The sequence below is a fragment of the Aotus nancymaae genome, unplaced genomic scaffold, assembly GCF_030222135.1.
Source record: "Aotus nancymaae isolate 86718 unplaced genomic scaffold, 86718_ANA_hifiasm-v0.15.2.pri h1tg000002l, whole genome shotgun sequence".
NCBI classification, from domain to species: domain Eukaryota; kingdom Metazoa; phylum Chordata; class Mammalia; order Primates; family Aotidae; genus Aotus; species Aotus nancymaae.
The window spans coordinates 57,274,452-57,286,451 of record NW_026988413.1 but is presented as its reverse complement, the minus strand read 5'-3'; the positions used below and the strand labels follow the sequence as shown (position 1 = coordinate 57,286,451).

Below are 12,000 nucleotides of genomic sequence, written 5' to 3'. Positions count from 1 at the left end.
TTTAGTAAATCTTTTATGAAGAAGCCTTATACCTATGAGGTTTATTAACCTTCAATAATTTTCAATTCATTTGTCACTATTCTAATAAATTTTTTTTCCCTTTTAAATTTAGAGTGGTATATCTCTGGTTAAAAAATGGTTGGATTTAAGTTAGATTATTATGTCCCTTTTTTCTCATATATATTTTTCCTTTCATTATGCTGAATTTGTTCTGACTTCCTGATTTGTATAAAGAACATCTAATTTGTAAGAGTTAGGTAATCAAAGAAATTAATTGGATATACCCTATTATCGGGCTGAATTAGCCATGTTGATATTAAAAATTTTGATACACTTGAAATTGTTTTCAAGTCTGGGATCATCATTCATATTTTCAGATGACAAAATTTCAGGTACCTACTATGAAGCCTCACATATACTGAGAACTCATTTTCTCTTCTCAGTGGGAGGAAATATCATAACTATAGGAACAACTCTAATGTTTAGTTTGAGACCAAGACTAACAATGTAAATGAAACTCAATAATAATAACACATCTGTACAATAGCAGGGGAAAGGAAATCATTTTTAAAAAGCTATTTTCAATAAAGCTGGTGAATATTATAAACCATTTACATTTATCTCTGTCATTTTCTCTGAAATAGCAATTATTCTTTCTAGTTTTGAATCTTCTCATGATCAGCAAATGTTTAGTATAATTTGTTCTCTTTCTTATTATTGCATTTCTTAGACAAAATATGCCATACCGTTAAGATTTTGAAGAAACAGCACAGATATTAAAACATGATTTAAAAGATTGACTATTCTAATATTATGATAAAATATAGAAGGTATACAAATTGTCATATAAATAAAAATTTTCAGCTATGAAAAACTAACAAACCAGAGCATCTTCAATGAGTTTTATGGGTCTGGTATGTGTATTCCTATTTAAAATAGACGCATTGGGAATTATTAAGGGAAGAGGAATTTCACTGACTCATAATTTATAGACTGTCTAGTCTAGATCAAATTCACCCAGTGATTTTGTGTAGTACTCTGATCACTTGAAAATGAGATGGGCCTCTAGATCATCAGAAATCAAAGACACAATTTTCTACCTAAAAAGGGAATGGAGCCTGTTCTGGCAGACTAGATTAGATATGTCTGTCACCTGTTTTGTGTCTGTGGCTCTTAGCAGAATCAATCAACTTTCCTGTGATTTATTTCTTCATTTTTGAGGTGAGCCAAGCAGAAACTATTTTTGAAAAAGGAACTTAACGACATAGCCCTATAATACTTTCCTGTCTATTCCTCAACTTATCCACCATCCAATAAATTAACATAAGATACATTTGCAGTTACTCATGAAAATATCTTAAAGCATATGGATAGATTTACTTTTCTTCTAATTCCTCACAGACTGCTTTGCTTAGCTACTTTCCTACTTATTTAATGGAGACAAGATCTGAAGTCAGCTGTCTACTAATGATGTAAGATTCCTGGACAATTGTGTAACTAGAAAACAATATCAAAAGGTGAATATTCATGGTTTTATTTCTTATGGACTATAGCTAATTTATAAACTATAAGTAAATATAAATTAATTTGGTTGTCTGGTTAGCAAGAGCAATCCCAAACTATAAGATTCACTTAGTAAATATTTTACAGGGAATCATAAAGTTAACATCTAGAGAAGACGTTATTTGGGCCTACACCCATTGTTATGGACTGAATGTTTGTCCAAAACTCATATGTTGATATCTTAACCCCCGTAGTGATTATATTAGAAGGTTGGGGGGAGGCATTTGGGAGGTAGATTATGAGGATAGAACCCTCATGAATGGGATTGGTGCCCTCATAAAAATAAATAGGAGATAAATTATTTTTTTCTTGGCTACATGTGGATTTGAGAAGATGGCCATTTGCAAACCAAGAAGAGTACCCTAACCAGCCACCAGATCTGTTGGTTTAATCTTGGACTTTCTGCTTCCAGAAATGTGAAAAATTAATATTAGTTGTTGAAACCACCAATCTATGGTATTTTGTTACAGCAGCTTTAAAAGAATAAGCCACCTACCTTTTATAGATGAGAAAAATGAGATCCAGAAATGATTTGTGAAAGACTACTTAAAGAACAAGTGTTGCAATGGTAACTGAAACTCAGTTTCCTGATTGAAAACCTAGTGTTCTGTCTACTAGAACATTTGTGATTTATTTATTTAGTATACACTTCATGGCCTTGCATGTTTACAAGACATTGCTTTAGAGGTAGGAGAAGGTATGAGAGGAGAAGATGTAAATGAATAGGAAACACTCTCTCCTGGGGAGCTTACACCATAGTAAAAAATATAAAACAGGTCCACAAATTACTATTTGGCCTGTAATAATGTGCAAAGTACTAAAGAGAGATGAGCAAGATACAGAAACTCAGAGTAGAGAGAAGACTTCTGGCTCAAAGATCACAGGAAGACCAACTAGAGAATGATTTTAAGCTGAAGGATGGATAGAAATTCCATAGATAGTAGCAAAGAGAAGGCATTCTTATCCATAAAGTTTTATTAATCACAAACAACAAAGGGAAAGTTGGAGAAGCTGGCCAGAAAAAGACAAGAACAGGATAATTCTGCTTGTCCAAGAGGGAGAAGTTATGGCTAATTTCTTCAGAGTGCCACTTTGAAGATGAAAGCAGTTGCATTTGCATTCTTTGGGCACTCTGCTTCTATAGCCAAAATGTCCTGGAGAAACATTTTGATTGCAAGGGCAGAGTAGCTTAGCATAAAGACCTACCACATGTACAGAATGATAAAGCCACTCAATAAATAAATAAATAAAAATTTTAAAAGGTGCTTCTACCAAAAGAAGGTGGTACAAGATAAAGAGTAAAGTTGAATGCAAAACTTTAAGTACAAACAAACTAAATTAAATATTCACCACAGTATTTTGTGGAGTGTGATTGAAAAACAAACAAAAATAAATAAGATGATTAGAACATTAATGTAGCTTGCTTTGACTGAAGCACAGGATGACTAGATGACATCAAAATGAGCCAAACCCTGGTCATCACCCCCATCTTTCCCCTCTGTACTTAACCCCTTACTATCCCAATTAGTGAACTGCTTTCTCCAGTTTACACTGAAAAAATTTATAAGGTACATGTTCATTCCAGGAGCAGTTGACTCAGGAGGAGGGGAAGGTTGAGCTGATGGTCATGTCTGAGTGAGGGATGTCTCTACTTTGCTTGAAGGGACTACTAGCAACCAGACCCTTGGCCCAAGCATTATAGACCCTAGTATGTTTCTCCCTCAAATTTTGAAAGAGTGGCTTTTGCTACACAGCTGGAGCTAACAAATTGCCTTAAGAAATATGCCAAGGAGATTCTGTCCATCTAATCCAAGCAGCAACTTCTTCCTTCGTTTCCTCAGTCTAGGAATTCAAGTCTCAGAAAGGACAAAGCAGTTGATATCTACCGAGGGCATTTCTGAAAATGATGGAAACCTTAGAAATGCACACACCAGTTCGGAATGTTGGCACTTGGTGTTTGGTCCTGAAATAGACCATAGGTGTTGCTCCTCATTACTTCCCTCACTTCCCACCCAGTACCATACTTTTTGCGTGAGCTTCACTTTCCTTGTTTGCAATAGGAAGAGTTGGAGCTGAACTCTATTTTAAAAGGTTCTTCTTAAGTTATATTCTGATGTTAAGTTCAAAAGCTTGATTGCGGTCCTGTTGAGGAATGACTTGACTGCTTTGTACTAAAAGGTTTGGTCTTCAGACTGTAGAGCGTGAAAATTAGGTACATGTTTTTGGAATTGTAGGCTTCAAATCCTTTCCAGCTCTCTCATTTACTAAAAGTGTGATTTGAGAAGGCATTTAATACTTGTATAAAGTCTTATTTTTTAAAATAAAGAAAATGAAAACCTTTTCACATAACTAAATAAGTCAATAGTTATTCAAATATAATAGCAAGTAAGAGCCACTGAATTTTTTGAAGGAAAAGTACAAATGGCTAAAGCATGCAACGAGACATTGATGTTGACAGGGCTCTGCTCAACAAAATGATTGATGTGTGCATCCTATGAGCTACCAAATCTAGGAATAAGTAACAAATGATAGAACAGAAACTCTACAAACACTAAAAGTGAAATAAAAAAATTATAACTATGGTAAATAAGATAGCAAATTACTTATTTATTTTGACAATAGATAACATTTATTGTACACTATTTGGAACTCTATTTTTTAGTTGCCTTAAAATGCTAACTTATAAAACTGAAATCAGATCATCTTGAGAATCAGACTCTAATTTTCAGGACATCATTGCCCAGTGTCTGTTGTTTAATTCCTCTCTAATTGAAATTTCTAATTAAGGATAAATATGCCTTTATATCTATGTATGTGTGTATGTATATACACACATATACATACATACATAAACATACATTATATATGCATGTAATACTTATAACACTTGTATATATACACATACTGTACATATGCAAAAATGTGTTATATATCATAATACACATATACTGTGCATATACACACATGTATTATACACATGCATATATGTGTATATATACATACACACAAAATATACATGTATATATACATATGTGTGTAACATTTATATATTTGTGTGTATGTATATGTGTGTTTTAAGATTATGTACAGTGGTTCAACTATATTAGTTTTAAAGGAATACTCAACCATAATAGCTAACTTAAATGAGTGTTTACTTCTTCTCATATAACAAGAAATCTTAAGCTATGTAGTTACTGACATTGTTTTTAGCTGCTTAGTAAAGCCACGTGGGATGCAGGCTGTTTCTAACCTCTACTCCAGTATCCTGAGCATGTTGAATTTTTCCTTGTACCTGTCATTTCACTTCATGGTCAGAATATGGCTGCTACATCACAGGTATCATGTCCATTTCCTTCTGTGCTAGGTGTCAATGGCCAGAATCTACTGGTAGAAGCTGCAAGGGCAGTTAGGAAAGTGGGGAATGATTGAATGACTTTTCAGACCACTGTGATCCATGTCCTGAGGCCCAGCATGTTTCTGCTCAAAACTAAATCAGAGCTCTTTTAAAGGAAAAGAATAATAGAAAGAATACTGGGTAAGCAACTAGCAGAGTTTGCTATAAGAATAATGGATTAATAAAATTGCCTGACTTGAAAGATGCTATGATAAATGGTAAAGGATGATAAAGCATTTGAGAAATAGGAGGCAAGAGAAATCCTTCCAAAACAAAGGGTATTGTACGTGGAATTTTGTTATAATTTATGACAACTCATTTTAATTAGTGAAGGAAATTTCTTAAAAGCTTCAACAGGTCCTTCTATGGAAAAAAAGATACAGTCATTGAAATGAATATGTCGACTTTTTTGTTGTTTTCTTAAGTAGATAAACTTTCAAGAAATGTAATTCAGTATATTTGTAGTAAAGAAAAAAAAGGTTTAAACTGATAATATATTTTTAGGGATAAGAATCATCCTGAACTACAAAATGTGAACTTATCCATGTTACATTAGGTGAGTGATTCTGACTTACCTTAATGAAGAGACTGCATCTGTTGTTCTATAGTTGGCATTTTCTTAGGCTGCCAGAAGGCATCTCATCACTTGGTATGTCCCACATATTAGATTGAAAGAAAAGGAGAAGGAAGAGGGGGTGCAGTTGCCAAAGGACCTGTAGCCTTAGAATCTGGCAGAAATGACAATTGTGAACAGCCACAGGCGTGATGCTTACTCAGTAGGTGTGATAAATTAGCAAGGGTAAGCAAGTATTTCTGTCTGAAAAAAAAAAAGAAGAAAAAGAGAATTTCAGGATTTCTAGACTATTAACTACTTCAGTGTGGAGCCAGCAAGTCCAAGACACATGGAAACATGGGACATTTGGAGATGTAAATAATAGGTAATTGTTAGAATTGTGTGTAATGGCAGTTTGAAATGACTTTTATTTCTGACTGGCTGAGAAAATGGTTTTGAATTTGGCAAATTATATGGTCAGTCATTCTGGATGTAATATTTATGTACACCCAACAAAAAATGTTTTCTTTGTATGTCATTTGATTTCCCCATCACATTATATTGGATGGAAAAATAGATTAAGAGAGCATTTGCTCAAATATGAAAGAAACAACATCTTGAAGATAAGAATTTTGAGAATTAATTCGGTTAAAAATGTCGTCTTGCAGTTAAAAGTGGCATCTTATTGAGACTATACCTGCAGAATGGGAGGCACTGAAATGATGGATTTTGAAAATGTCAGAAATGTTACACTATATAAGTCTATTAGCTACTGCCTGTATAAAAGGTGTTTGTTTTGCACATGTGCACACCTACATAATGCAAGTTTGTGTGATCGTGGTAGTGCCAATACATTTGTGAATTCTAATTCTGAGATTCAAAAGGATTTGAAGAGAACATAATTTTTATAATTATTACAGATTTCCTATTTCCTCTGTCTTTTTTTGTCGTGGCTCAATTGTCCTAGTATGTTTGATTGAAATAATAAGAGTTTCAGGAATTCTTACTTATATTTTTACTAGTATTTTGATTTATAAACAACTTTTTCCAGTATGGAAATAGGAAAGGTTTTAAGATAAATCTGTATGCTAACACAGTCATCTTTAAATATTGAGTTAGTATTTGATGTCTCTACATTATTGGTTTTTTAACTATAGCCTGTTTTATTTTTTTATTAGATTATAAGGGCAAACGGACTCAAAGTTGTTTGTATTGGAAAAAGGAAAAAAAAATCCTGCATTCTTTCAAACCTTGTCTCTTGTTAGAAAACATTCGTACATATAATACAAAACAGAGAAATTACTCTTATTTATTGTGTAAAGGGAGTAAAATCATTAATATTTATGTAGGTTTTCTTCTTTAACTTTTTATACCATCCTGCTTAACTAAATCTAGAGCAACTTTAATTAACTTAAAAATCTTTTCAAACTTCTAAGACATTAAGCTAAGTGAAATAAGCCAGTCACAACAGGGCAAATATGATAGATTCTACTTATATGAGGTACCTAGAGTAGTCAAATATATAGACAGAAGGTGGTTTCCAGGAGTTGGGGTAGGATGGAATGGGAAGCAATGAATAAATGAGTAAATGGTCTTTTTACCCATGCAATGAGAAATACTATAATATTTCAGTATGAGTCAGGAGTAACGTTATCTTTTATCATGATATAGGCTACATTCTAAATGAAGGATAAATTAAGGAATACATGCAAAGCATTGAACTTGGCAGGCAATTATTATCTCAGTAAATGTTATCTCCATTATTATTATGGCAGTAAATGTTTCAGAAGATCAAAAGAACACTTTGAAATAATGCATCTTTTAAATGGGTTCCTGAGTATATGGAGGACAGAATCAAGTTACATGCTTAACATATTTCCCAACGTTCCTTACTGATAAAACTTTTTTATTTTAGGAGGAATTGTTGATAAAGACCTTCGTCACTACCTCAACTTACGATTTCAAAAGGGTTCTGTGGACCACGAGCTTCAGCAAATCATTCGTGACAACCTCTACCTCCGCACGGTGCCATGTGAGTACAATGGGCAGTGTTAATATTTTTATGTTAAGAGGTAGATGTTTAGCTCTATATTTGTTGATTAAAAGAAAGTGAAATTGCACTTATTTTTTATGGTGGACTTTTGGACCAGAAAACTTATTTGAGATGTGGCAATTTTAAGTGCAAATGCTTATAACCGCACTAGTATGGTTTATGATGAAGTTGTAGCCAGAAAAGACTTGTGATTTTCACTAGAAAATCTAACTTATGCTGCTGAAGTTAGTATTGAGAAATATTGATTCTAGTCCAGACTGTTGGTGATTCCAAATGAATTATGATGGAGGTAGAACTACATAGGGAGATAGGAGAATGCAAATTTAGTTTATTAGTTGAAACAGCTGTTCTGTGAATGGAATCTGCACTGTAACTCCCAACCTCATCTCTGGTTTGCAACATGGGAATCTCACAAGTAAAAAGAAGAGTGCACATTGGAAAGTAAAGCTAAGTGTTCTGCAAGTCTTAGAAAGCAATGATGCTTAGAAAGCATGTTGGGGTAAATTTCTTACATGTAACCTACAGATATCCACAAACAATCATTTCTGATTATCCTTCCAAAACAGAGGAATTGGTAAAATGATAAAATTCACAAATCAACTTCTTAGTGCCTGTCTCAGTTCACTTGAGAGTCCCCCATTAACTTTAGGACAAATCAAAGACTTTTAAACTTAGGCTCTAGATCCTGGATTGATATAAAAAAAATCCATTTTATTCAAGGTAGATTCTATGCACTTCAGAGACTTTCCACTCTCTCTAGAAATTCTGATCTGTGGATGTTATGAGTTTCTTTTCTTTTAGTTCTGCTCTGAATAAACACAAAGCTATGGGTCCTGGAAGAATAATATTAAATAAAGAAAAACTTGGCTACTTTAAGTGAAAGAAATAACCAAAACAAAAAAAAATGTATTATCTAGGGTTGAACCACCAGAACTATGTAACTAATTATCTGGTATCGATACTGGATAATTATACTGAAATACTGAAAACACACAGAGTTGTGAAGACGGACAGGTTATCACTCAGCCCTTTTGACTTACACACCTTCTAGGAGAGGTGGACTTTTGCCATTGTTAGCATTGAATATTCATCAAAATGGCAATGCCAGGACACCATTATCAAATATTCCTAAATGAGAATATTTGATGATTGGCATTTTGTCAGTCAAAATGATACCTCTGTCAGTGTGTTAGTTAAGTGAATAGGCTTTTGGACTCTTGCTTTAAACCTGGAAGTTGAGAAAAGTGCATTCTTAAACTTGTAACTTTGACATTAGAGTGATGGACAGAGGAAGATGGATTAAAGTAAGTGAACTATTTATAAGGTAACAGGTGGACACATTTTCAAAGCTGTGATATTGTCAGTGCAACAGTGTGAATTTATCTTTTGTGGCATGAAAGAAAGGAGACCTGAAATACTGAATAAAGAATCCAGGCAGTTTATTATGTTTAAAAGCTGAGGGAAATAGATAAGAAGCTGACATTCAAGAATACATGTAGTCCTTGCTAAGACGATGACATAAATAAGAAACTCTTAATTAAATATGAAGATAACAGGAGTAAATTTTGCATTAATTAACTTCTTAAATAAAGCATCTCCTTTTACAGTACTAAAGAAGACTATGAAGAAAAAGTAAATATAAAAAAATAGCTAGATTTATATGAGTAAACATAAAGAGTTTCAAGATGTAATTTCAGTACAAGGTCATAAATTTAATTAGAAATCCTTGGATGGCGCCTATAAAGGAGATGATTAAAAAGTCAGTGAATCTGAACATCATGATGAAACAATTATTCTTTGAATTTTCAGCCATCTCTCCTAATAGCCAATTCCACTAACATCATTGACTAATGATGTATTTAACTTGGCAAAAAAGTGAACAAAAAAATACAGAGATTGTAACTTATAATATAAAAATGGCTTTATACTGATTAATTGACCTGGGCAATCCACCATCTTAACTCAGTGTATCTTTCTGTGTGTGTGTGTGTGTGTGTGTGTGTGTGTGTGTGATGAAGTTTTGCTCTTGTTGCCCAGGCTGCAGTGCAATGGCAAGATCTTGGCTCATGGTAATCCCTACCATATTCAAGCAATTGTCCTTCCTCAGCCTCCTGAGTAGCTGGGATTACAGGCATGTGCCACCACGGCTGGCTAATTCTGTATTTTTAGTAGAGACAGGGTTTCTCCATGCTGGTCAGGCTGGTCTTGAACTCCCAACCTTGGATGACCCACCTGCCTTGACCTCCCAAAGTGCTGGGATTACAGGCATGAGCCACTGCACCTGGCCCTACTCAGTATATCTTTATAAAAAAATTTTCTTCATGTATCTTTTTTGAATTTCTAATTGATACATAATTTACATATTTATGGGGTACATATTTATTTTGTTACATGCATAGAATGTGTAATGATTGAGTCAAGGTATATGAGGTATCCATCACTTTGAATATTTATCATTTCTATGTGTTGGGAACAATTCTAGTTATTCCGTCTAGCTTCTTTGAAATATACAATACATTGTTGTCAACTATAGTCACTCTACTCTGCTGTCAAACAATAGAATGTATATCTTTTATCTAACTGTATATTTGTACCCATTAACCTACCTCTCCTCATTCCCTGTCCCTCACTCTCCCAATCCTCTATTATCTATCATTCTTCTATCTCCATGGAATCAACTTTTTTAGCTTCAACATATGAGTAAGAACATGTTACTTTTGTCTTTCTGGTCCTGGCTTGTTTCATTTAACATAATAATCTCCACTTCTGTCCATATTGCTGCAAATGACAGGATTTTATTCTTTTTATGACTGAATAGTATTCCATTGTGTGTATCTATCACATTGTATGTATCCATTGGTCCCCTGATGGATACCAGTTGAGTACTTATCTCTGCTGTTGTAAATAGTACTGAAATGAGCATATGAGTGTAGGTATCTCTTTGATATGCTGATCTCCTATATTTATTCCTTTGGAACAATACCCAGGAGTGGGATTATTGGACTGTATGGTAGTTCTATTTTAGTTTTTTGAGAACTCTTCATATGTTTTCCCTAGTGACTGCACTAATTTACATTCCTACAAACAGTGTGTAAGAGTGTCCTTTTCCCTGCATCCTCACCAGCATTTGTTATTTTTTGTCTTTTTGATAATAGACATTTTAACTGGAGTAAGATGATAGCTCACTGTGGTTTTGATTTGCACTTCTTTGGTAATTAGGGATGTTGAACATTTTCTTCATATACCTTTTGGCCATTTGTATGTCTTCTTTTGAGAAATGTCTGTTCATGTCATTTACCCACTTTTTAATGGGATTATTTGTTTTCTTAGTGTTGAGTTGTTTGTTCACTCAGTATATCCTTTAATAAAGTTTTCAAACAGGTTCAGAAAGGATACAGTAAAAGTGTGTCCATAGTATGAAAATTCCTGCCATCGTTTAGAAACATAGATAAGTATCCAGCATATCTGTTGCTATTGAGTATAGAATCACATTTGTTACATATTTTCCTGGGTCAAAAAAATTCTCATTGGTTTTCATGAACACAGCATCACAGAAGGAAAATGGACTATGGAAGACCATATCATTGCTCTTATGCATGCAAGCATTAATATGTATACATTCACTTCTTGTTTAATCTAGCATTGGCACCAGAATAGATTATTGATAACTCAGTTGAAACAAAATTGTAGTGAGTTATATGAGGATAAAAAAACAATTTTTCACAAAACAAGACCTAACTGAGTAATTCTGCTTACCACCACATTACTCTACCACCAGCTATATCTGGAAGGAAAGGAGATACATCTTGGAGGTGGAATTTCTTGGTGCGTAGTAAGAGACAGTTCTAGAGCTAGGGCTCCAAAGACCACCCACCCCTCTCTTCCCCACACATGTACATACACTCAGTCAATGTAATTGTGGACAAGTTGGTTCTTGCACTCTCCTCTGTAGGAAGCCTGTTTCCAGCTGCTGGCTGATTTCTAAGCTAAGCAGGGAAGGGGGCTGGTTAGTCTAGATCTCCACTGAACCTTAACTACAAATAATACAAAAAGCCCATTAATGTGCTCCATGCTACATAAACAAGGGCTGACTGAATTTAGACTTGTATTTTATTTCCCTAGAACTTCATCTCAGAGGCTTATTTAAAAAAAAAAAAAAAAAAAAAAACTACATCTTGTAAGGCTTGTCCTTGGGTTGTTGCTGCGTTTAAAATGAAGAAACTGAGGCCAGCAGGAAAATAATCCAATGTAAGGGAATTTATTCAGGCTCCCGGGTGAGGTTCTGCGGTCCCGACAGGAGGGGCCTGAGAAGTCACGAGGACTCCTCTCAGGCATGGGGTTTTATAGGGAGTGGAGGCGTCCGATTGGCTGTGCTCAAGGTGAGTGGGACAAAATGGAGGGGAGTGGGACCCGGATAAAACAAAATGGAGGGGAGTG

The 12,000-nt window shown here is 34.4% G+C and overlaps 1 protein-coding gene across 6 annotated transcripts in view; it reads left to right on the top strand.

The window, feature by feature from the left end:
• MAGI2 (membrane associated guanylate kinase, WW and PDZ domain containing 2) overlaps nucleotides 1–12,000 on the top strand; it is a 1,459,815-nt gene that overhangs the window by 433,547 nt on the left and 1,014,268 nt on the right. For all 6 annotated transcript variants that reach the window (XM_064374940.1, XM_021667866.2, XM_064374946.1 and 3 more), the window contains exon 2: nucleotides 7,426–7,542. In XM_064374940.1, the coding sequence (XP_064231010.1) occupies nucleotides 7,426–7,542 (117 nt within the window). The remainder of the gene's footprint in view (nucleotides 1–7,425; nucleotides 7,543–12,000) is intronic.